This window comes from Cariama cristata, unplaced genomic scaffold (assembly GCF_000690535.1).
Source record: "Cariama cristata isolate BGI_N322 unplaced genomic scaffold, ASM69053v1 scaffold18731, whole genome shotgun sequence".
Taxonomy (NCBI): Eukaryota; Metazoa; Chordata; class Aves; order Cariamiformes; family Cariamidae; genus Cariama; species Cariama cristata.
In genome coordinates, this window is record NW_009597745.1 from 30,743 (window position 1) to 54,372 (window position 23,630).

The window sequence follows — 23,630 nt, forward strand, 5'->3', positions numbered from 1 at the left end:
AAGTAGAAGAAAAGGCTTCCGGCAGGCAGATCTGTAGGCAAAATGCTTCTTTCTAATATCATGCCATTTTATTAACACGTGTTAAAAGATTTATAACTCTGCTTATAGTAAATATGCAACAGAATATCTTTTACACAACTGAGTTTTAAACACTATTAAAATCAGGAGTAATCAACTCTGGAGCATGTTACTAATACCATGTCAGTAATGTGCTCGGCAATTAGAGATATTCAAAGTATTTATAGGGCACAGCAAAAAAAATGCAGTCGAGGAGCCTGGCCAGCCGCAGACTGACTCAGCATGCTCTGATTGTCAGTATGTTTCTCTTCGAAGAGCTTGTGCTTCGTCACAAAAGAGTCAAAGATTTGCGAGGTGGAGGACATCCTGCTGGAGCAGCTGGGCATAGCAGTGATGCCAATATAAATTCATTTTTATGGGCTAGACTTTTAATAATGATGCGGAAATAAGGGGAAATATAAAACGGGAACCTGGAAAACCCTCAGTTCTCAGTGATCACAACTGTGCATTTCAGCAGAGGAATGTGACCAGCAATATGCCAGCATTGAAGTTATTCTCCTCTAAAAACAACCTATGAAGTGTTTAGAGTTCACAGTCTTAAAAAATTGCAAATTCCAAAATGCAAATAATTGCAAATTCCAGATCTTCCCCTTGCAAAACTGTCATTAAGAAAATACATTTTTAGGCCAGCAATAAAGTTTTGACAATTGAAAATCAGGAATAAATGCTGCATGTAGTCACTTTTGATAAAGGAAATTTTTTATTTGTATTTAAAAACCATCAGTGATTGTTTGGTGCAAGGTGTAAATCCTTGTCTTGGTGCTCCCACTCACGTCTAGGAGAGGCTTGTTGGTAAAGACAAAACCAGCCCCTTGGGCTCCGGTGACTGATGTGAAAAGGTTGAACCGGGGATCTCAAAGTACAACCCAGCATTATATTTATCTCTAGCTAATTTGTTAAAGACAAAACCAGCCAAGTTGCTTGGGCTGAAACACTCACTTTGGGGAACAATTTCCCATCTGCCTAGTTTACTCATCATTTATTCCATTTTTTTTTGTTTTCTGATTTAAGTGCTTGGATTTTCATTATTCATCGTGGTCTCTTCTCTGTTTCCCAACTGAAGATGTCTTCTCTGTTGCAGGCATCGCTCAACAAGTTGATGGAGACCCTTGGACAAGCAGAACCTTATTTTGTCAAGTGCATTCGATCCAATGCTGAAAAGGTAAATCCCATCCCATGAAAGCGATGCTCCTAAAAATCATCTCGGAAATAGTCTAAGTTTTTACAGGAGGTTAAAAAAAAAATAAAGCCTCAAATCGAGTTGGATTTAGAAGATATTTATATATGAGCAATGGGAAGCATGGATATTATGACTTGGGTGTTGTGCTTGATAAACTGCACTGATTGTTCTTGTAGTTGTAGAAACACGTATATGAAAGATATATAGTTTGAACTTATATGAAAAATATATTGGTTTTAATAAAGTAGTTTGACTCCTTTGAAGCTCCTGCCACCAGTAACAGAGATTTGCAGAGCTGTGAATTCACTTGTGCTGTTACTGAGCCCTAAAGCTTCTTTAAAATAAATTTTCTATAGGTAAAGCAGATACTTTTAGAATAAGCTACATTATTCAAACTCAGTGATGCATCATATTTCTTGAATTTGACTTTAAGCATTTGTCTCATGGGCTAAGGACCCTCAGTTTGAAATGGAGGTTGCAGTAGTGATGCTTTCTTATGGATTATTAATCCTTTGGAGTTTTACCCAGACATTTAAAGATGAAGCTTTATGCCTAGGAGATTATTTAGTTGCTCACAATCTTACCCATTAGCTGTGACTTTGGAGGGGCCTTATTGAGTTCAGGGATTCCAAAAAAGATTCTTTATAACTTTATATATCTAGTTAACTGTTTGAAAGTCTCCATCTGACGGCTGCTTGGAAGCAAACAGTGTTCAACCCTGGTGGGATTAGTACAGTTCCTGGGGACCCGCATTCCCTCCCTCCCCTAGCATCATTGCCAGCGTGCACATCATGCAGATGTGCTACATCTGCTGAATCCATTTACTCATCCACGCGCTTAAAAGCTTCAGTTAAAGGAAATATTTGCTCATTGTTGGCCTGGTTTTCCCCGTCCAGCTGCCCCTGCGGTTCAATGACAACCTGGTGCTCAGGCAGCTGCGGTACACAGGGATGCTGGAGACCGTTCGCATTCGCCAGTCGGGATACAGCTGCAAATACTCCTTCCAGGTTGAGTAAAACATTTTCCGTCTTTTGCCACATTTAGCATTATTATCAGAGTTATCTGAATGTTGCTAGTTCGTTTTTTTAACAAGGTGATGAATTTATAGCTCATGCAAGGCAGTGGATGTAATGAGCTGATGGCTGGCATGGAGTGGTCCTCTGCTGTGCTGCTGATTTCTAGCAAGCTGGTCTAGACCTAGGTGAAGGCTATGAGCCCCTCTGCAGAAAACATCATGGTTTTTGAACAAAAGCAGTATTTTTTTTGTAACGTGGACTTCCTTTTTACAAAAAAAGGTATTGAATTTGCACGCGCTCTTCTGCGCATGTTTTGGAATCACCTGAGAATGGCGTTCGTCCTGTCAGGAGGGTGATTGGCATCCTCTAAACCGCTCAGGCGTTATCCAGCTTTTCCTGTTTTCTTCTTTTCCGAGTATTTGCCAGGTTTTGCGCACATGTCAGTCCTTTCATGCTTTGTTGGTGCCTATTTGTTTCCTGCTGGGAGCTGCTTTGGGCCAGATGTCATGTCCTGCACAGCAGCTGTTTAGAAAATGAAAACTGCTCAATTTTTAATTTTTTTTTTTTTTTTTTTTGCCATAAGCATGGATCCCAACATTACTTGGGAGGATCTCTCCTCTCGTACCTCCTCCTATCTTTGAGTCCTCACAGCAGTAACCGATGGAGCATCTCAGAGATGCTTTGCAGATTCTGGTAACCCAATTCCGTAGTGGCCCTTGCTGAGGATTTGGAGCATTTTTTGCTTGAGATGACCCCGTGGTTCTGCAGAACCTCTCCTCCTACACTGAAAGACATTTGAAAGTTGCTGAGTCCCTGCTTTGATGTGTTTGCCATCAAACCACAAATGGTGGACGAAACTTGGTGTTCCCCAGTCCATAAAATGCTATCTGTCCTCCTGTTCGCTCGATAGATCCCGTTTCATGTGGCTAGTGGAGCAAATCCATTATTTATGGAAGAAAGGGATACTGCAGGACCCATCTAACTGAATTTTGGTGGTTTTTTTTCCTTCTCAGGATTTTGTGAACCATTTCCATGTCCTTCTGCCACAAGGAATCAGCCCGTCTAAGCACAATATCCATGATTTCTTCCGGAAAATAAAACTTGATCCAGACAATTACCAAGTTGGAAGAACAATGGTAAATGTTTATCCTCAACTCGGACTTATGTTTAAGATACAGATATAACATTTGCCTGCATTTCTGTAATGATAAATTAACATCTTTATGTATGTCTTTAATTAATGAAACTATTTTTCTTCTGTTTACCAGAAGCCAATGACTTAAATGAAACTTTGAATATTGTTAACGCAAAATAGTAAGGAACGTTGTTGTTTTGTGTTAACCAAGTCACAGGTCTGGTTGTAATGAGGCAGCCTTCAAAACTATGTCTGTGTGTAGATACAGCTTGGTACAGTAGCTGTCATTTTGCCTCCCGTGAAGGGTAAGTAGAGGCTCTGTTAATCAGAGCTTGGACAGTCGCAGGCTGTAGATGAAACTACAGAAACCTGTTAGAGGTGGCTTAGCTGAAATCGGCTGCTGAACTTTCTTCTGGGCATCTAGGACACAGAAACCAGAAGGATTAAATCTTTTGTCTGGTGGTCTCGGAAGCTTTCCATGTAGTGATTTTTGGGTGGTTTTTTTTGGCCAGGTTTTCGTGAAGGAGCGGGAGCGGCAGCTTCTGCAGGACCTGCTCCATCAGGAGGTGCTGCGCCGGATCACGCTGCTGCAGCGCTGGTTCCGCAGCGTGCTGTGCAGGAGGCAGTTCCTGAGCTTAAGGCAAGCTGCAGTGATCATACAGGTAGGTGAAGGTGCCTGGTTTCCTTGCAAATTACAATCCACGAATCGTACAGATACAGCTGATGGGCGAAATCAAGTCCCCTCTCCAAGGAAGGAGCTTGCAATCAGGATTTGACTCCTAGTGCCATAATAAGTTGAGAATGGGGGAGACAGAGCTGGAAAGGTTGCATGAGGACGGGTGCTCTCCCATCCCCACACAACACCCATTACAGGGAACTGCCTGCTGTGTTTGCAGAGATTTTGGCGTAGTTACCAGAGCCGAAAGCAAGGCGAACCATCCCTGGACCCTCTTGTCCTCAACAAAGCTGCCATCGTTCTTCAGACCCACTGGCGTGGCTTCGTGGACAGGCGGAGGTTCCTGCAGATGCAGTTTGCAGCTCATCTCATCCAGAGCTGCTGGCGGGAGTATGCCAAGCGGCGGCACAACGCGGCCACCAGCATTCAGGCAGCCTGGCGAGGACACCGTGCAAAGCAGTCATACACAGCCAGCAGAAGCAAAGTCATTTGCTTGCAAGCAGCATGCAGAGGATATTTAGCACGACAAAGGTAACACCATTGACCTCAGTTAAAAAAGAAAACATTTTCTGATGATGCTCATTGGGGAGGGAGGTGGCTGATGTGAATTCGGACACTGCTCAGACTATGGTGACTTACAGAGAGTGGTGTCCCTTCGTAGGATCCCTGACCCTCTCGTGACCCACCCTGATCCTTTGTTTGTCCATGCTTTCTAACAAAGCAGTTTATTTAGCTGCATGTCCTACTCTTAGAATAAGCAGAGCCTATTTCAGGTTGGAGCACGTAGGCAGTGGAAAGCTGAGGCCATAAATACTCACTAGTTTTTTTCTTTCCCCTTGGCAGCAGCACCAGTTTAAGTAGCCTATTTTTAACTCAGATTGCCTCGTCGATCTGGTTGCTGCGCTGTCTTGCAGGGACAGGAGATACTGGAGCCAGCTGCTGCGAAGGGGAGAGGGTTTCCAGCCATGCCTTGGCTTGCTGGCTGCAGGGCAGGTCTTGATTCATTCTCTGTAGGCACTGCCTGCAAGCTGTGGAGCACCTTGACATAGGGTGGAAGATTTGGGAGCTGCGAAGAGCTCTTGGCACAGGGCGCGAGTCCCTGCTAGTTGTACCGGAGGCAGCCCAGACAGGATGGTGAAGATGGAGAAACCAAGGGGGTGCGACGAGTTAAGCTTTTCTGGCACCATCAGCTTACAAACAAGCTAGACCAGGGATGGAGGCTGGAGCTGCTGCCGTCAGCATGAGAGGAGCTTTCAGGTGCGTTGGGGCAGTCCTTGACTAGGAGAGATGGCATTAGAGAAGAAGGTTGAAAACTGAACACGCACTCACATTGTCTTGCACCAGATGTGCAAGGAGGGTTGCTTGAGATGCTGATGATATGGTAAGGTGATGATGGTGGTGGTGATGAAATGCCACCGGTGCCATGCCTTGAAGGGACGTGAGTGGGCACGGGGTTACAATATGCTGTTTTTCTGCTTTCTTGCAGATTTAGAGCTTTGAAAGAGCAGCGATTAAAAGAGATGCAGCTGGAGAATGGCCTGTCAGTTAGAGAAGATTATGGACTGGAGGCAGATGATGCTTTGGAAATCAAGGGCTCTGACCCTTCTAAGTGGGAGGATGGCTCATTTGAAGAGCGAGTGAGAGCTATAGAGGAACATAAATCGCTGATGGAGAATAATCGGGTGAATCACATGGACCCACTGGATACTTCTGCGAAATTATTGTACAAAAGGCATGAGAGAGCCAGTAGCCAGAGCGGGATGGACACTGAAGATGAGGTCATCGTGAGAGAGAGACCAAAGTCGCTGGAGGATCTCAACCAGAAAAAAGTGGTTCGTGCAAAAAGAGAAAGCCGGAGGATGCGTGAACTGGAACAGGCAAAATTTAGCTTGGAGCTACTCAAGGTCCGGTCCACTGGCGGGCTGTCACCTTCAGAAGAGCAGCGGTGGTCCACTGACCTTGTATCTGAGGCACTTCATTCCCCTCAGGGAACTCCAGAGAGCGAAAGCTCTCAAGGGAGCTTTGAGATGTTAAGCTGTGAAGATACCCCAAGTAATAAACCCGTTTCCTTAGTTTTAGACGAGCAAGGTGTGCCGTCGTTTTCCACTGAGTCTTTGCCTAGCAGTCCCCTGCCTCATCTGCTGAAGTCTTTCTGTGTAGCAGATGTGAACAGCAATTTACCCAGTAGCAGAAGGATGCCTTCAGACTTGGAGCTACCCGATAATCTCACCATGAAGGAACGCATGGTCTGTGACCCCCAGAATGTTATAGACAAGGCACACCCAAGAGAAACCTTCCTTTCCAGCAACCTACCTACTTTCTACATTCCCCCACAAGACAACATGAAGATGAAGCTGATGGAGAATAACCTGAGGAACAAAGCAGTGGAAAGAGAGGAGAGGACAGTTACATTCTCTGAGGTCAGGAAGGACTCTGAGTCAGACCAGGGCAGAGCCTTGGGAGGGAAGGAAGAGCAGAAGTCCTCTACCAAAAGAGAGGAACGTGGGACAGCAACTGTGACACAGGCCCATTCTCCAGACTCTGTCATCAAGAGACTGGAAAAGCTCAACGTGGAGAAGGAGGAACGGCAAAAGCAGCTTCAGCTGCAAAATGAGAGGGAGATGATGGAGCAGATCCGTCAGCAGAAGGAAATTCTGGAGAGACAACGCAAGGCCTTTGAGCAGCAAGGGAGGGTGGAGGCTTTGCAGAGGGCTGAGCAGAGCAGAATGAAGGACGCCTCCCTTAAACCAACTAAAAAACCAGACAGCCGGCCTCAGTCGGTCCTCATCCTTCACCCCCAGAGCAGAGGGGAGCAAAGCCCCACCACAGGTGTGACTCCAACCTCATCGGTGGACATTAAAGGTCTCACTGTTGGGACCAGGGGAAGCTCTCCAGCCCACAGTGCCCCCAAAGACAGACCTGTCAGCATGTTCATGGAGCGAAGAGAAGGTCAATCGGGATCGGTGCTGGAACCCCGGTGCCATTCCAGACCTGCTCTGGACCCCAGAGACATCCTGGGCAGCCACTTCTCAAGGACGGAGCGCCTCCGGCAACCCCGAATGCCCAACCAGGCCACCGAGGAGACAAGGGCAAGCACTATGTTCTTCACACCAAAAGACAATCCCTTTGGCCTCCAGTGAGTAAAAAGATGGTGTTCTTTCTCCATAGGCTTTCTTGGTAGGCTTTTTGTTCCGCTAGAGACCATTTTATACAAATGATCCAGAATGTTGTTTCTGGAGACTGTACAAAACCTCATGTGAAACAAAGACAAGTTTCTTGATCTTCTAGCAATGAGCAGGCAGAGATCAGAAGAAAAGGAAAAAGAACTGGAAATACGATTTCTCAATCTCTTATGTGATGGGCATTATGTAAGCCAGGGGAGATAATCATGGACATTAGCAGGTGAAGGGAGTTAAGAGATAGAGGGTCGACACTGCTTTCATTTGCCCTAGGTGAATGGTGATAGGAGTTTATTTCTCAAGGGAAAAAATGAGGAAAAAATTCTTGGGATTTTTGGGTGGTCAGAGTAGACATGGCTAGATAAGACAGAAAATTTGAGTCTTCTTGTTTACTGTATAATTAACATAGCCAGCGCAGCCATTTGGACAGTCTTACCATTGCAAATTAAAAAATGGCAACTGTCTGGAGAGAGTTTGGGATACGAATGCACTTACATAATTACATGTATAATGGGCCTAGCAGTCGTTCACCTCCGTCGTGCTGCTTAAATGATGGACTGCTCCGGCACAGGGTCTGGAGACCATGGCAAGATCTTGGGACAACACTTGCTCCCGCTCTATCGTGGTGCTTAAGCTGCCTTGCCTAATTTTGGAGAGGTTTTGACCATTTATCTCAGAAAGGACATAACCCCCCCCAAATCCTGCTGTGTCCTTTCCAAGGCAGAAGCTACCAGTGAATGTTTACTGTTGATAACTCACGATGATACCTCCAAGTGTAGTAGTCTTATGGTTTATGTGCTGTTATGACAGGAGGAGATTCCCATTTAATTTGTGCAGGTTCTTTAACTCAGTCCAGACACACGTGGTGGGGGAAAAGGAGAGGTCAATAAAAAAATAGCCCTTTGCCCCCCGATAGAGCCAGCATGGGCATGGTGAGGGTTTTATTTAGAAGTGATGGTAGAAAGAGTAAGCTGAGCAAAAAGCAGCTTAAGTGGGTGTATTTTTTAATGCTACATTAGATGCAAAGCAAGGATGCTGTCCTTCTGAATCAGTTTGCATGAAAATCTGCAAGAGGTCCTGGAAAACTGGTTTGGAAGTGAGTACTTGAGAATAGTCTTCCCCCAGAAAAATTTCTTTCCATTTCTTTTCCTGGTTCATGCACAGAACAAGCAACAGGAAAAAAAATATTACAAATTCCTGTATTTTACTTTTTATTCTGCAACAGAACAATCACATTTGAGAATCCAGAAGTGAAAAGGTACTATCCATAACCACCATGATGGGTAGAATTGGCAGGCAGAACTTCGTATTTTCTTGTCCTTTGATATTAACTCAAATCCTGAAGCGTTCAAAGCGATTCCAAAACCCCATGACCTCAAATTTACAATTTGGTCTTGATTGCTTGGGCTGCGCACTTGTATGCTCCTGCGAGCTGGGCTGGCACGGTAGGAAGGCTTTTAGGAGACGATGAAACATCTCTGTTCTGTTTTATTTCAGCAGAGAAGCAAATCATCAATGCCTTTCCAAGGGTGAACTGGCTAGGAAGCCGTTTAAGATGCCGGGGTCTGGCAGAGGAGAGGTAGGTTGTGGCTTGCTTATTTTCTCTTTTAATTGAACGGGGCGGGGGAAAAACCCCTTATTCTGTCAGTTTTCTCTCAAAGAAGTGAACTATAAAGCACAAGGGCCGCTAGACTTAGGGAAGGGAGATATCACAGTATGGCAACCTTCACACCTTCTCTTAAAAATAAAAAGCCCCCATAATATTAATTCATAGTAGCTCTGGATGAAAAAGATCTTGCGGTCCTGATGGCAAACACTGTCCAACGCAGTCTTGTCTTGGTTTGGTTTAATGTACGTTTGAGTAACATCCATGATTGTCCATTTTCACCGTGCTGCCTTGGTTTTTGTTTTTCCTGGTCCTTTTTTTTTTTGCACTAGATATAATATTATGTCCCCTCCATGGGGTGCAGTGTCACTCAGAGAAGTCTTAAGGCTGTACTATGATGCCAAACATTGGTAGAATCTCATTTTTATTTTAAAAAACTTTTTTGTTTGTTTGTTTTATCATTTGGTCAAGCAGGTTCCCAGACCGACCCATAAAAAGAAAGCCCGCATGGCGCGGACGCGCTCCGATTTCTTGACTAGAGGTACTTTTGCTGATGGGGAGGGGGATACGGAGGAAGATGATTACGATGGCAATTTTGAGTTCCTTCTCTCCTCTGACCAACCTCCTCATCCCGAAGTGGTGCCTGCAGCCCGGCTGGGGCAGGCCTGTTACAGTGACTCTGAAATGGTAATTTTTTCCAACGTGGTGGGGGAAATAAAACAGGGGAGCAAGTGGAGCTGTGGGAGCCTTCCTTTGCTAACCTTAGCTGCACTGATCCCTCCACCGCTGCTTCTCCCACTTCCAAGGATGCTGTAGATGGGTAGACTCAGCGAACACAGTAGAAATGGTTGCAAAATGGGGAAATCATTTGTATTTCTTGGCTGTGGGGATGTTTTCTGGCTTGATTTGATATCAGCTACGGTTTCTGTAGCTTTCCTGTAGCATCGCAACTTGTATTGCACAGCTACCTATCTTTTTTTGGTTTTTAACCTCAATAGCAAAGTCCCCCAGGATCCTTTTGCTCTAAAAATGATCTACACACACCCATAGAAAAGATCAAAGCAAATATTGTCCAAAAAACAACAGACAACAATGAAAACAATAAAAATCTTGCACCTTCTATTAATTTTGATTTTGTATCCTTAGCCACAGTATCTGATGATTATTCAGTCCTCAATTCTTGGAGCAATGCTGGTAGATCGTGTCTTAGAGAAAGCAAAAACATGTAAATTAGGCAATAAAAATATAGTGAGAGTGAAATAGAGGGGTTAAAAAAAAAAACAAAAAACAAAAAAACAAAACGAAAACAACCTCAGTGGCTTTTTCAAGTACGGCAAGTGATGTCCCTTGGCAGGTCCACGGGCTGCAGCACTGTGCTACATGAGTCTGTGCTGCAGAGCATTTGCATCTTAGGCTTAATCTCCCGCCTGGATAAGCTGCTTTTGGAAAAATCACAAGCTGAGGGGTTTCAGGAGTGGAAGAGGCCAACAGCTTCCAACCCACTCATTTTTTATTTTTTTTTCCTGAGATGGTGGAGGTGTTCCCGTAGAAGTGTGGATAAACACTAGGAATTGTCTCCTGCTATAAGAGCTCAGGTGGATCATTGAGTAAAGCTGCCTTGCTTCTCTGCTTCAGCTACGGTGCTGGATGTGAAGCTGAGCATAAAACCGAAGAAAAGCATAAAAACCAAAGTCAGCAATTTATTTTGTGCTACAGCATTGCTGTGGGTCCAGCAAATATCTTGTGCGATCCTAAAATCTGCTTTTCCAAGAAAGGCAGGTGGCCAAGGAGGGCTTTTCGTGACTTTTCTGTTAGCAGCTTTTATTATAAAGGATATTTTTTTCCCAGGATAATTTCATCACTGGAAGAGGGCAGAGATTTATAAATTCCATGAATTTTTAAGGTTATGCTTGATAAATTTCCAGGGGTTTTGAGCCAGGAATACTCAAAACCTGATTGAAAGACATGACTTTCTGAACTGAGATCGCTTGGCTACATCTTTGCACATCTCCCTGCTTGTAGATCAGGCAAGGGAGAATTTTATGTAGTAAAATACAGTATTTTACACAGCCTGGTGAAAGCCCTGGGGGAGGGGCCACGCTGTACCTGAGTGCTGTGCTGTGTTCCTGGAGGCTACCCTCTTACAAAGCGTTAAGGGTTTTTTACCCATGGAAATCTTTTCTACTGGGATGCAAAAGGTGCTGGGCTGGTGCTTGGCAAGCTCCATCCTTGGGAGGGACCTGGCTCATTCCACTCTTTGGAAATGCTCCTTGGGACTCTGCTCACCTGGTTTAACAACTCTCACCGCATGCAAGTAGTAGTAGGTGCCAGCTCTCTTATCTCTCCTGTGCCCCTCTTCTCCTCTGTTCTCCATCACTAGCTCTAACTGGTGGTCAGCACTTTCATCCCTTTTGCAGTTGAGTTCTGCTTTCTAGCAAACGCTACCTGTGAAGTTGTGTGCTCAGTGGTGTACCCTACATCTGTATGTCCTGACAACGTGTACAGTGTTTCCATCTGTATTCTGTATTGCAGGTTTGGGACCAGCCCTTTCGCTTGTGGCTTTTCTGGATCAGGATCGCCACAAGTAGCAAAATTTAGTGACTGCTTATTCATATTTGATAGCAGAACCCAGCTGGGTGTTGCAGATGATGGAGTAGCCATTGATAGAGCAATACTGGTGCATGTTGGTTTGGGTACAAACTCAAGTAGGTTGATATCTGGGTAGACACATTCATTGTGTCTTGTGATGTTCACATGAAGGCGAGTCAGGCAGCCGCCCTGCACGGGCTGGTTTCTGTGCTAGTGAATAGCTTATTCATGCAGCTCCTGCCCCCAGCTACAATTTTCCAAAAAAAACTCTTTTAATGTGCTGCTCAGTGGCTGAGGGCTGCTGGATAGACGAAAGAGAGATCACGTGTGACCTTGTGAAGCTGAGCATGTGATGGCTCACTAGCTGCACTGGCTTGAACCTGCCTGTTTTGCCCATTGGTTTCTTGACTGTCAAGTCAATGATTTTTGTCTCACCAGCTGGTAAGTACAGGTCCACCAGAAACCGATGCTCCTGAGCTAAGTCTGGGGTATCCCAGAGCAGCAAAGACCAAGAGCATCTTCAGCCAGAGCTGAAACTCAATGTGCACCAATATATAAGGTGGCTGCTGAAGGTACAGTTGACTCCAAGGTGCCTTTCAGGCTAAAGGGCTTCCTGGCAAGACCAAGCCCTCAAAGGTTGCTTGAGTACTTTGGCTAGTGAATAGCCAAGGATTAAGCTACCTTGTGGTGAGATAAATACAAGTGAGAGGAATAGCTCCGGGCTGTGGTCAGCACATATTAATACCCCTTCTGTTTTGTACCTGAGCCTGGAGAGCTTTCCTGCAGGAGATAAATGGAAAGCCTTGGTTGGAGAAACCACACCAGCAATGCCTTCTGAATACATCCTCCTTCAGCAGAGGCTCTTAGAGAGAGGGACCTGGATAACAAAGCAGTCATTTTGCTACAACTTCTGTACTAAAGCCGTGAATTGATGAACATAGTCCAAGTATCTGTCAGCTGATCCCAAGCGCACCTGAGGAGCCAGCAATGAAAGAAGATCTCTTGTCCTAAGCCATTCAGAGGGAGCATTGTGCTTTAGGAAGCTCTTCGATGTGGCACATAGTACTGCTGCCTACTGGGACAAGTCACTTGGCCATAGTTACCTCTTGCTAGAATGGGTGGAAGAAATACGGGTTGCTTTTTCAGAGGAAAAAATATTTAGTCCCCTCTTCATCCAGGGGACAAATCCAGACCTCTGGCTATTGCCGTTTGCCCGCATGTGATGCTTTGGTGTTCCCTGGCCAGGGATTTTCCAGTGCAGAGGCTCATCTTGACATCTGAGGTTTCCCATCCAGATGAGGACCTTCCCCTTCAGAGCTTCTTGGAGGAGTCCCTCAAACAGAAGGATCTCATGCCAAAAATGCCTTTTAGTCCCTATTTTCAAAAATCTGTAAATGCCCCCCAAAAATACTTTCCTTTTTTTTTAAAACAAAACACTGAAAGTGATTAAAAGGTTGAAATTACTTGAGAACAAAACTATATCACGGGAACAAATATTTTAATAGATTGTTTTTAAAAGCAAGTAGTAAGTTTGGGCTGGATAGAAATCACTTTTATGGGTTTTGAGGGTTTTTTTTTCCCCAGTGTCCATCCGCAATTTATGTGTGATCATCACCTAAATGTGAGAGCAAGAGGAACAAGAAACCCTTTGATAGTTCAGGCCGTTTCTTTCTTTTCCAGTGGCAATTTTGCCTGATATGCTGCCACCTCCTGACTGGTAGAGAGGTTAGTCCAGGGGTGAAAAATAAAACATTGAAGAAGAGTGAATGTGGTAAATGTGACTCCCCTGCAGCCCTTATTTTATATAATTTTATTTGAAATATGTTTAATAGAAGAAAAATTAATGCTTAAAAGTTCAGTGAATTCAGCAGAGACATCTAGGTGATGGGAAAGCTACAGGAGATATTTGACTGTCATCTCCCAAATCCTTTCATACCACCTGATTCCCTGCTTTCCTCATGCCAAAAGTCTCTCCTCCAGGAGTCCAACTCTGAAATCACAGAAAAAAGAAATCTTGGCAAAAAAGAACAAAAATAACTATTTTTAAAAATATTGGCAAGACTCTTTCTAGGCTATTTCATGGAATCCTCTTAGGTTAAATTATTGCAAATTCATTTCACCCTTAAAAATGATCCCAGAGCATTTTAAATGGTGGTGAAAGCAGAGATCCGTTGTATTAGAGCTGCAGAATCTCTTATTTCTAAAGGGTTCATTTTGACCTGTCCTTGGCACAAAGACTTTGGTCTTCTTTTCTGTAAAGTCCTCAACAAAAGTGGAGGAGGAAACTCTGCTGGGACAGATCCATGTGGTTGAAGGTTCCTTTGGTGCTAGGAACACCACAAATCATATCATGGCTAAGTTGGCTCTTCTGGGATGAAGAGCTGGGCTGCCCAGACCAAGACAGTGGAGCAGTTGTGCAGACTGAGTGATGAGGACCTGTGGCTTGGTGCACACTGATTTTCATCATTGGTTGCTCAAGGAGAAAGAAGGTTGGACCTTGATGTAGAGTTGAAGCAAGGGAAATGCATTTCTTTTTTAGGAGCCATTAAAATATTTCTCTAGTTATAGCTAGCTCAACAGGACTGTAGTTTTTCACCTGTAGGCAGGTAGAAAGGAAGACATAACAGATGCAATATCTAATTTTTGCTAGGGGAAAAAAAAAAAAATCAGCTGGTATCCCAAGAGTTGTCTCATTTTTAAACACTTCATGCTTGGAATCATTACAGACAGTGCAGCGATTCACCTCTGGGGAAGGCCAAACGAAACTGCACAAAACCATGTCTCAGGGTGAGATCGGAAAGCTGGCGGCCACGCAGAAGAGCCTGGCTCCAGATGGGAGGTAGGAAACACGGCTGGAGATGGGAGACAAGTCCGTCCCATGTCCTTCTTGCTCTCCATCACCTTGCTGACCCACCCCAGCTCCTTTGGAGCTCCACCAGCCAAAGCCAGCAGGCGCGTTACTCGTCCCACCTTTCCTACGTGACCATGGACATGCCCAATTAGAAGAGGCGTCCTGCTCATATCACGATAAAGTTTTGATGACATAGGCCAGACATCTTATCCCAAACCACCCAACTGCATGTGTGAAACTTGAGTAGCCTGGTTTCCCTAGTAGAAGTTGTGTGGATTTAACTTGTCCTCAAATACCATGAAGGTCCAGGAGATTCGGAGTAGTTTTGGGTAGAAGGACATTTTCCTAGTTAAGGCAGTTCCTCTTTCCACGACTTATTTCCAGGCCTCAGCGAGCCAAGATGAGATTCTGGGTGAAGGGAAAGCAGGGGGAGAAGAAGACCCCACGGGAGAAGCTTGCTACCCAGTCTGAGCTGCTGGAGCTGTACGCAGAGCAAGAAGCTCCCGGCAGGGAGGTGATTTCTGGCTTGCAGCTTGGTGAAGGTAAGTGGTGGGATGGCACGGTGCCGGTGCTGCAAGGAGCAAAGAAATTGTGTTCGCTTTCATGGCAGAGGGGAAAGCTAGTGTAAATCTGGCTTTATGCTACAACCAAGCGTATGTAGCCCAATATATTGGGGCTTGGGTAAAGATATAGAACCAAGGAAGGTTCACTTATCTATAAGGTCAGGCCATCTGTAAATATACGTGTACAATGTGTGGTTTAGCTGAGGCTGCTGTGGGAAAACGGGCTGGGAAGCTGCACAAATGAAAAGTCCGTGCTGGTTCACATCTCTTGAATTCATGGACGGCGTCTTGACAAAACAGTGGCAAGTAGGTTAGAGGGTGGGATCCAAAACGGATCTCAAGGAATTCCATGTTGCTGATCCTCCCAGCAGCCATCTGGACATGGACAGGTGTTTCCCCTCTTGATGGAGGAAATAACCAAAAGAGAAATTATATTTAATCTTCCTATGAGGACCACACAGTGCTTTTCTTCTCCACAGGTTTATTCCGATGCCCATCTCCCTGTTTTAGTGGCAGAATTATTTTTCATCTGCTCTTCAATCGCTTTCCCCCTTTTTAATTATCACCTGTAGACTTGGGTCCTCACCACCTGACCCCTCCACGGAGTCCCGAGCTGTCCAGTATCCACCGGCGGGAGTTTAAGGAGAACAAGGAGCCCTCTCCCAAAGTGAAACGCAAGCGCAGTGTCAAGATCAGCAACGTGACTCTCGAGCCCGTGCAGTGGCAGAATGACTCGCTGCAGATCATAACCAGCGCTAGCGACTTGAAGAGCATGGATGAGTTTCTCCTGAAAAAGGTAACTCCTATCCTCACTGCTCCAGCTAAATCATCAGAGAGCTCAAAGAGCAGATGGAGGAAACAAAGCCAAAATTATCCTGAGGGCAGCAGTAGCAGTACTAATAATTTATCTAAGGGTGCACAGCACACACCAGAGCAGGCTTGGGAGAAAAGATGGGCACACGGTGCATGCACCGTGCGGTCACTCTGCACAGGCACAGCAGCTTCAGTGCTTCCATTGCTTTGAGCTGCCCCTGGTGGCATCAGAAATGGGTGACCTAGGAGGGCAGGAGTTGAAGGCTGCGGGGAAATGCTTATGTTTCTAGTTTGCATGCAGGAGAAACCACCTTATAATCATTATTAACGTTGTCTGCCTGTGGTGGAGCAAGCTGCTTGTTAGCACTGCTTCGTCTCACATGCTCTGCTGCAGCAAAAGTGGCATGGGTGCATAAAACTCTTTGGTTTCCCAGATGAATGAGCTGGATAATGAGGACAGCAAGAAGGACACGCTGGTGGATGTCGTGTTCAAGAAAGCATTGAAGGAATTCCGACAAAACATCTTCAGCTTTTACTCCTCAGCGTTGGCGGTAAGTGACTGGATAACAGGTGAGAACTCCTACCTCCAGGAGAAATGAGATGCTTTGGGTCCTCCTGCTGGTGGAGACATTGCCAAACCTTCTGTTCCTGGCCTGCTCATCCCAAAGGATGGATGCCTTTCTGTTGTATTCAGTCTCACGAGCTGTAAATTTGGACTAACTCTTCCTCGTTAGCCAGCTCTCAATATACATTGAGTGGAGATTTCTGATCTCGTTACAGCTTGCTCCTAGTCAAATGGGAGATGACAGTAAGTAAATAAAGGCCTATTTGCTACCCAAAGAGCCTGGAAACCTTTGTGTTCACATTTGTGAGTGGTGGAGATGTCTGAGCAACGCAGAGCTCTGCTCTTCTAATACTTCTAAATCTGAGCAATGATTCCTATGGCTTATGATGGCAGTGATCAAAAAAAGCTATTTTATTGCCCAGATTGTATGAAAAGTTCCCTCTAAGACTTGGGCTGGCACTTAACATCTTCCTGCTCTGAGCACTGAGAAGCCACCCTGCCAAAGATCACGAAACACCTCTCTATTAGATGATCCTTTTTTTCTTCTTTTAATCATACTGGGACTTTCCCCAAGCGGTTGGAAGCCAGTCAGGCTGAAATAAATGAAGCAGAACAGGCAGTCTGGGGTGTATAAAAATCACTTTTCTTTTTGCTTCTATTTCCTTAAAAGATGGATGATGGGAAAAGCATCCGCTATAAGGACCTCTATGCCTTATTCGAGCAGATTCTGGAGAAGACCATGAGACTTGAGCAGAGGGACTGGAGTGAGTCTCCAGTTAAAGTCTGGGTCAATACCTTCAAAGTCTTCCTGGATGAATATATGATAGAGTACAAACCCCTGGATTACACTGCGGTGAAGGTAGTCGGCACTTTTCTTAAGCCCTTGAAGATTTGGGAACTGTCTTTCTGCGGGGCTGTGCTCTCTGTAGACGCGTGGGAACCTCTGTTGTCTTCTCCTCTGCTTTAAGCTGAGGTGGACAACATAAGCTGGCATGCAAGGTGTGATTCATTGGTTGCGTTTCACTCGGCTCAGCAAACCCCAGTTCACATCTGGGCTGAGCTGGGCCTTGGCCAGTGCCAATGTGTAGATGATGTCTCCAGGGCAAAGCTGCAACCATCTGTGGACGGTTGGAAAGGCAGCTCCTCATACTGCTCTTTTAGTTTGGGAGGTTTTTTTCCATCTTTGAGGGAAAGTGAGATACAAGCTTTCCTAGTCTCTTGACCTCTTCCCAAGTGACCACATACTTCACCATCAGTTGGGTTGCAGGAGAGGGGGACAGAGACAGTGGCTGTCCTCAGGGTCTAGGTACAGTTTTTAGATCTGTCAGAGCTTGCAGTGTGCCTTTCACAAACCTGATCTCCTTGCTTTCTGCTCCGTTTTGTGTGCGAGGACAACCACGGGGTCTCAGGCTGGGCTTGGGAGATGGGATATTTGTACAATAAACACCATCTTCTGGCTCTTCTGCTTGAAGTCCTCCCTAGGCTCCTTTCCAGGCAGATTTTCTTCAGAGCAGATTGAGCATCAGCTCTGGCTGCAGTGCTGTGCCACATTCTCCTTGGGTGTATTGCATGAGATGGGAGAGCTTTAGGTCACTGATGCTGGACTTGGAGCTAGAGCAACAGCTAATGTCAACTCTGAGATGAAGATGGGGACAATTGTCCAGGGGATTTCTGAGAACGTGGTGATCTGTAGGAGGATTTTCTAGAGTGACTGTCCTGGGGCTGCAGGTGCACTGGAGGATGGGGCTAGAAAGCAGTGGGCAACGTTAGATACAAGTCTTCTGTACACTTTACCTGGGGAAATTGCCCATAAATACACTTAAATCTCTTTTTAATACCAGGTGCCAAAAACAGAACGAAAAAAGAGAAGAAAAAAGGAATCAGATGTGGTGAGTTGAGCATTCAATGCCTGCACATTAAAAAATTTATGTCCTGTGGCCAGAATGATGAGCGACAGGAGACCTGCTCATGACACATCCTATGCTGAGATCTGAACATCACACCATAATGAACGTGCAGCTGTGAAAGGACATGCTAGAAAGATGGACGAGGTGGATTTGGTTTGTTTGATCAAGGATCACTGTAGATTGTTCTCTGAAAACACGTCCCACATCAGTCAAGACAGTAAACATAATGCTGAGAGTTATTATAGAAGAATTGAGAGTGAAACAGAAAGTGTTCTGGGTTTCTGCATAAACTTATAGTGTGTGTTTTACATCTCTGATATCAGAGATGTAGGAGATTACATCTCCTTTTTTCCTCAAAGGTATAATAGTACTAGGAAGGATGCAGGCACAGAGCAAAAGGGGCCATGGATGCATAGAAGACCTTCTTAACATAAAGAAGTTGAGCAGCCAACCTCAGTCGAACACAGTTTCTAACCAGTTTCCATGATGGTTCAGTTCCCATACAGGCTGGATGTCTGTTTGGGTTGCCTATAGGATCATTGGGCTGAAAAGGAAACAAAAATAGCAAAAAAGGCAAATAACACCTAAAAGCTGGAGAGCTGACCATGTTCATCTCTCCGCTTTGCAGCAGACTACACACCCATCTCGTTTTTCTCACAACCCAACCTTTATTGTCGCAGGTGGAAGAGCACAACGGTCACATTTTTAAGGCAACCCAGTACAGCATCCCCACCTACTGTGAATATTGTTCCTCCTTGATCTGGATAATGGACAGGGCTTCTGTTTGTAAATGTAAGCATGCTCTCTTTGGTCTTTTTTCATGTGATTGTATCACAGCAATGAGTTTTTGGACTTTGAAAGGTGTTTGCTGCTGTTTCCTGCAACCTCACTCAAATAATTTGGGTTTTTTCATGTTAGAAGAGCTTTTGGGACAGATCTTAAAGATTTCTGAAATCAATTAGTAAGTCTATTCCAGCAGTCCTTCCAGTCCTCATAGTACCGTTAGTTTTGTGCGTGGGAGCTTTGTGTTACACGTCTTATCCCATAAGGTTATATGGTCATCCCATATGGTCAAACCTTATTTAAGTATCATGGTAGGAAGGATGGTAGGGTTGGGTATGGCACACGTGCCCTATGGCTTTAGCCTGTAGGTTGCCTGTAGGTCTTGTGACCATGGTGAATTCATTTGACTTAGCCTATTTGACCTCCAGGCATGGAATTTTTGGGGAGATTGGGAAAATAGAGGAGGACCGATGGGAAAGCTTGATCCATAGCTTTGGTTTTTCCAACATTTCTTTGATTAGGTTGACAGTACCAACCCTGGGGTACTTCAGGCTGATGTCCAGTGCAGGAAGAATACAAATTAGGTGCTATTTCCAACCTCTTTGAGGGTATTCATGTCTGATAGCTCAGAATGACTCATGGATTATTTTCCAAGTTGATCTATCAGGGTTTTTTTAATGTTTCAGGGACTTAAATATGGGACCTTTAAAATTAAAAGGTTCATTTTTTTCTTGGGTTGAGTGGATCTAATATAGACTTGGCCCGTGGGAACTGCAAATTCAATGTGCTTTTGACTTGCTAGTCCTGAGAGGAGCTATTTAATTCATATCCATTCATATTTCTCCGGCAGTCTGACTTTTTGGATTATTAAATACTATTTTTCTTCATTGCAGTATGTAAATATGCTTGTCATAAGAAGTGCTGTCTTAAAACCACGGCCAAGTGCTCCAAAAAGGTAAATGTCTCTCATTCCTTTTCTTTATTAAATACCTTTCAGACGGCGATCCCAAGCTTGCATAAAAAATGTTTGCAAGCACAGAACTTGATATAATGCTGGCAATAACCCTTCTTTGAGCAGGAGCTTGGACCAGAGATCCCTGGAGGTCTCTCCAAGCAGTGCTTTGGTGTTTGCATGTATTTTGGGAGTAACACAGCGATGCATCACTATATGTCTGCCCAGTCATGCAGCAGATGTTGCAGTGATGTTCCCTGCCTTGTAACCACACTGAATAATAGAAAGCTGCCTTGTTTTATAGCTTTTAAGGACTTGGAAATGTGGTGTTATTCCTAAATGTGGGGTTATTCTTGGAAATACGGATTATTGTTAACCCTGCTGGTCCCTGCTCAGGCTCACGGCACGGTCCCCAAACAGCAGCAGCACTACTACAGCTGAGCGAGGACGGGCGAGCGGAGGATGCTGCAGCACTCACCGTGCTCCTTAGAGGGGAATTAAATATTGTTTGCTGGGTTTAAGGGTATGGAGGACAGTGAATGAATGACGCAGGTTGCCCCAGCTAACAATGAATCATCAAGATCTGGTGGTTTTTCTTTTAAATAGTTTACTTTGTGCCCAAAAGGAGGATAATACAGCCAGAATAATAATGTGTGCAAAGCTTTCTCAGCTCCCTGGGAGACTTCTTGAGGAAGAACAGCCTCCGTAACATATAGCCTCCATAAAGCTGCATGATTACATTTTTCCTAAGAAATAATCTGAATATATACATTGAAGATCTATATATTTGCATATATTTGTATTTTGAATATATGCAGTATTTCTGCTGCACTCTTTCAATTTCTGACAATATTTCTGCAAGAGCTGGGCACGCCTCATATGAGTTTCTGCTCTAAAATCTGGGAAGTTCAATGAGATGGCTGATTTTTCAGAGAAGCTCAGAGATGCTTGGAGCCTTCTCGTTTCATGGGGTTTCTCTGCACAAGGAAGTTCTTGTGCTATACCCAAGGAAGCGAGTTCACCATATCTCCATGGTAGCTTTCCGCTTCAGCAGTTGGAGGTCCTTCTCCAGGAAGGCTCTGGCTTGTCTGCACTTGGTGGCTTAACGTTTTTAGGGTTGTTTTCAGTGACGGGGAGCCACAAACCATCTATTATGCTTTGAGAAAGAGGTCTTTATTTTCTGGCAGTGGTTGATTTTTTAACCGTTAGCCTTGTCCCAGACTGGATCTGTTTCTCCAGATCTGTGGTGAACTTGAGCAAACACCAAGCTCGTCTCTCTTGATAGGCATAGAATTAATTTCACCCATGCTTGGTCCTCATCTCAGAGCTACTTGATTTGAGTAAAGTAGCATATGGGTTTTGTGGCATCGCATTTGCTGGTGGTTTTAGCAGCCAAGCACGCTGGTTGAACAGTAGATGATGAATTTCAACTGGTAGCTAAGACTAGATGTTCCTAGGGTGGTTTTTTCCCCTAGAGCATGAAACAGCATGGGCATTTTCCCCACATTATCTCAAAAGGTTGACACAATTGATGAAAGAGTGACATGGGAAAAACAAAGATGCAGGAGTGATTATAAGGGGAGCTGGGTCACAGTCGCCATCGCCTTGCTGCTGACTGGGTTGCAGTGTGTGCCGTGTCACTTTCCTTTTCCTGAGGCCGGGCATTTATGTCAAAATTTTATTGGGTCTTTTGACTTTTCCCACTCACAATCTCCTGTGCAGAAGGACTTTGTTCATATTTGAATTTGCCAGATATCAAGTCTTCATTGAGCATTTGCAGCCAGCAAAAGGGTCTTTCCTGACAGATGTAGATGGTTTTTTTCATGCTCTTGTTTTGGCATCATGTTTGTTCACAGACATTTTGTAATTGCCGATGCTGCAGGTTGATCTAAGTACCCCAGACTCAGATTTACTTATTCTCCTTCACGCATCCTCTTTGAGGAGTGAAATCATCCCTGGAGATGGTGCAAGAGGGGCAGGAGGTGGAGAAGGACCATGCCCAGCTGCGTTGGCTCAGCCAGGCTGAGAATATAACCACAGTGGGGTGGTTAAAGAAAGAAAATCCAAACTTTTATGTGCATGTCCAGAGACCAATTTAACATTGCAAGACATACTTTGCTGGCTGTCCTGTCCTTCATTAAACTGACTTGCCCATCACCTGGACCAGCTGAAGAAGTCTGAACAGCAGTCAGATACAAATGCTACACCAGCATTAAAAGGATTTTAAAACACTTTTTTTCCTTTTTCCTCTTCAGTATGACCCTGAGCTCTCATCTCGGCAATTTGGCGTGGAGCTCTCCCGGTTGACCAGCGAGGAGCGAGCGGTGCCGGTGCTGGTGGAGAAGCTCATCAACTACATCGAAATGCATGGGCTGTACACAGAGGGCATTTACAGAAAATCAGGGTCCACTAACAAGATCAAGGAGCTGCGGCAAGGACTCGATACAGGTAAAAGAATGGGAAAAAAAAAATACACAGGAAGTAAAATCTCTGCAACAGCAAGGTTGGATGTAAGGAAGGTGGGATGCTTCACCAAGAGAAAACAAGGGAGCAGTCCTGCCTTCCCCAGCTGCGGGCCGTGCGAGTGATGCTTTCACGTCTCCAACCAAAACTCGAGTCACCAATTCATGCTTTTTTGGGTGCAATACATGAAAAAAGTCATTCTAGTTGAGGGAAGATGCTGCCTGCCTTACACCATAGCAATTGATACCAGCAAGAAAAGAAATCCTTGTCCCACCTAAGGTTACGTGTCCTGGGAACTGCATTTCTCTCTAATTTTAACACATGGAGCTGAAATCAGGTGCTGGATTTCTTGCCATTAAACACTGTGTGGTTTTGGGTTGGCACATGGACATTTTTTGTCGTAGAGGAGTAACTTATCATAGAATGGGTTGGGTTGGAAGGGACCTTTAAAAGTCATCTAGTCCAACCCCCTGGCTTCACTAACGACTTCATATTGATCCTTGCCTCTTGTTTTTTTCTTTTGCCTCAATCTGCTGCCAAACCCAGACATCGATAACGTGAATTTAGACGACTACAACATCCACGTCATTGCCAGTGTGTTTAAGCAGTGGCTCCGAGATCTGCCCAACCCTCTCATGACCTTTGAGCTCTACGAGGAGTTTCTGCGGGCAATGGGTAAGGAGCCTCCTTCGCTATCCTGTTCCCTTGGTAGAGGGAAACAGTAGCTGCTTTTAGTGCTGAACTTTTTATTTACTCTTTGGGCCTAAACCAGCTGGTTTTGCCAAATTACATTTGTCCAGTTTCAGAGTCTAACTTTTTGGCTATAAGGGGTTTTTTTATGCAAAGCCACGGGCAGTTCGCGCTTGCCTTTGGTGGCATGCATTTGCATCACAATTCAGCGGATTTCAGTCCAAACCATTAGCCAGAAGATCCATCTTTTCAGTAGTAAAAGTAAGTAAGGTATCATTTTAAATAGGAGGAAGAAGTAGAAACCGCCCCTAAACGCTGGTGCTTTCTCCCCAGGCCTCCAGGAGAGGAAGGAGACAGTGCGGGGAGTGTATTCGGTCATCGACCAGCTCTCCCGCACCCATCTCAGCACCTTGGAGCGTCTCATCTTCCACCTGGTGAGGTACGTTGGGCCAGGGAAACTTCAGGCAATGGGCAAGGGGAGGATGCTCAGGCATCCTTCGTACCTGACCTTCATACCTTCATACCTGACCTTCAACAAGGTCAAGTGCAGGGTCTTGCACATGGGTTGGGGCAACCCCAGGTAT

General features: G+C 44.9%; 1 protein-coding gene across 1 annotated transcript in view; it reads left to right on the top strand.

The window, feature by feature from the left end:
- The window catches only part of MYO9A (myosin IXA), a gene marked incomplete at both ends in the record, with an annotated part of 44,492 nt that extends 21,007 nt beyond the window's left edge, over positions 1 to 23,485 (top strand). Inside the window, 19 exons of the mRNA XM_009709034.1 lie at positions 1,160 to 1,240; positions 2,155 to 2,265; positions 3,288 to 3,410; positions 3,922 to 4,071; positions 4,306 to 4,616; positions 5,572 to 7,221; positions 8,762 to 8,843; positions 9,345 to 9,557; positions 14,186 to 14,298; positions 14,695 to 14,852; positions 15,446 to 15,669; positions 16,121 to 16,237; positions 16,922 to 17,110; positions 18,093 to 18,140; positions 18,839 to 18,950; positions 19,835 to 19,896; positions 22,149 to 22,341; positions 22,903 to 23,031; positions 23,380 to 23,485. Coding sequence (XP_009707336.1) covers positions 1,160 to 1,240; positions 2,155 to 2,265; positions 3,288 to 3,410; positions 3,922 to 4,071; positions 4,306 to 4,616; positions 5,572 to 7,221; positions 8,762 to 8,843; positions 9,345 to 9,557; positions 14,186 to 14,298; positions 14,695 to 14,852; positions 15,446 to 15,669; positions 16,121 to 16,237; positions 16,922 to 17,110; positions 18,093 to 18,140; positions 18,839 to 18,950; positions 19,835 to 19,896; positions 22,149 to 22,341; positions 22,903 to 23,031; positions 23,380 to 23,485 — 4,172 coding nt within the window. The remainder of the gene's footprint in view (positions 1 to 1,159; positions 1,241 to 2,154; positions 2,266 to 3,287; positions 3,411 to 3,921; positions 4,072 to 4,305; positions 4,617 to 5,571; positions 7,222 to 8,761; positions 8,844 to 9,344; positions 9,558 to 14,185; positions 14,299 to 14,694; positions 14,853 to 15,445; positions 15,670 to 16,120; positions 16,238 to 16,921; positions 17,111 to 18,092; positions 18,141 to 18,838; positions 18,951 to 19,834; positions 19,897 to 22,148; positions 22,342 to 22,902; positions 23,032 to 23,379) is intronic.
- Between the last annotated feature and the right edge of the window lie 145 nt (positions 23,486 to 23,630).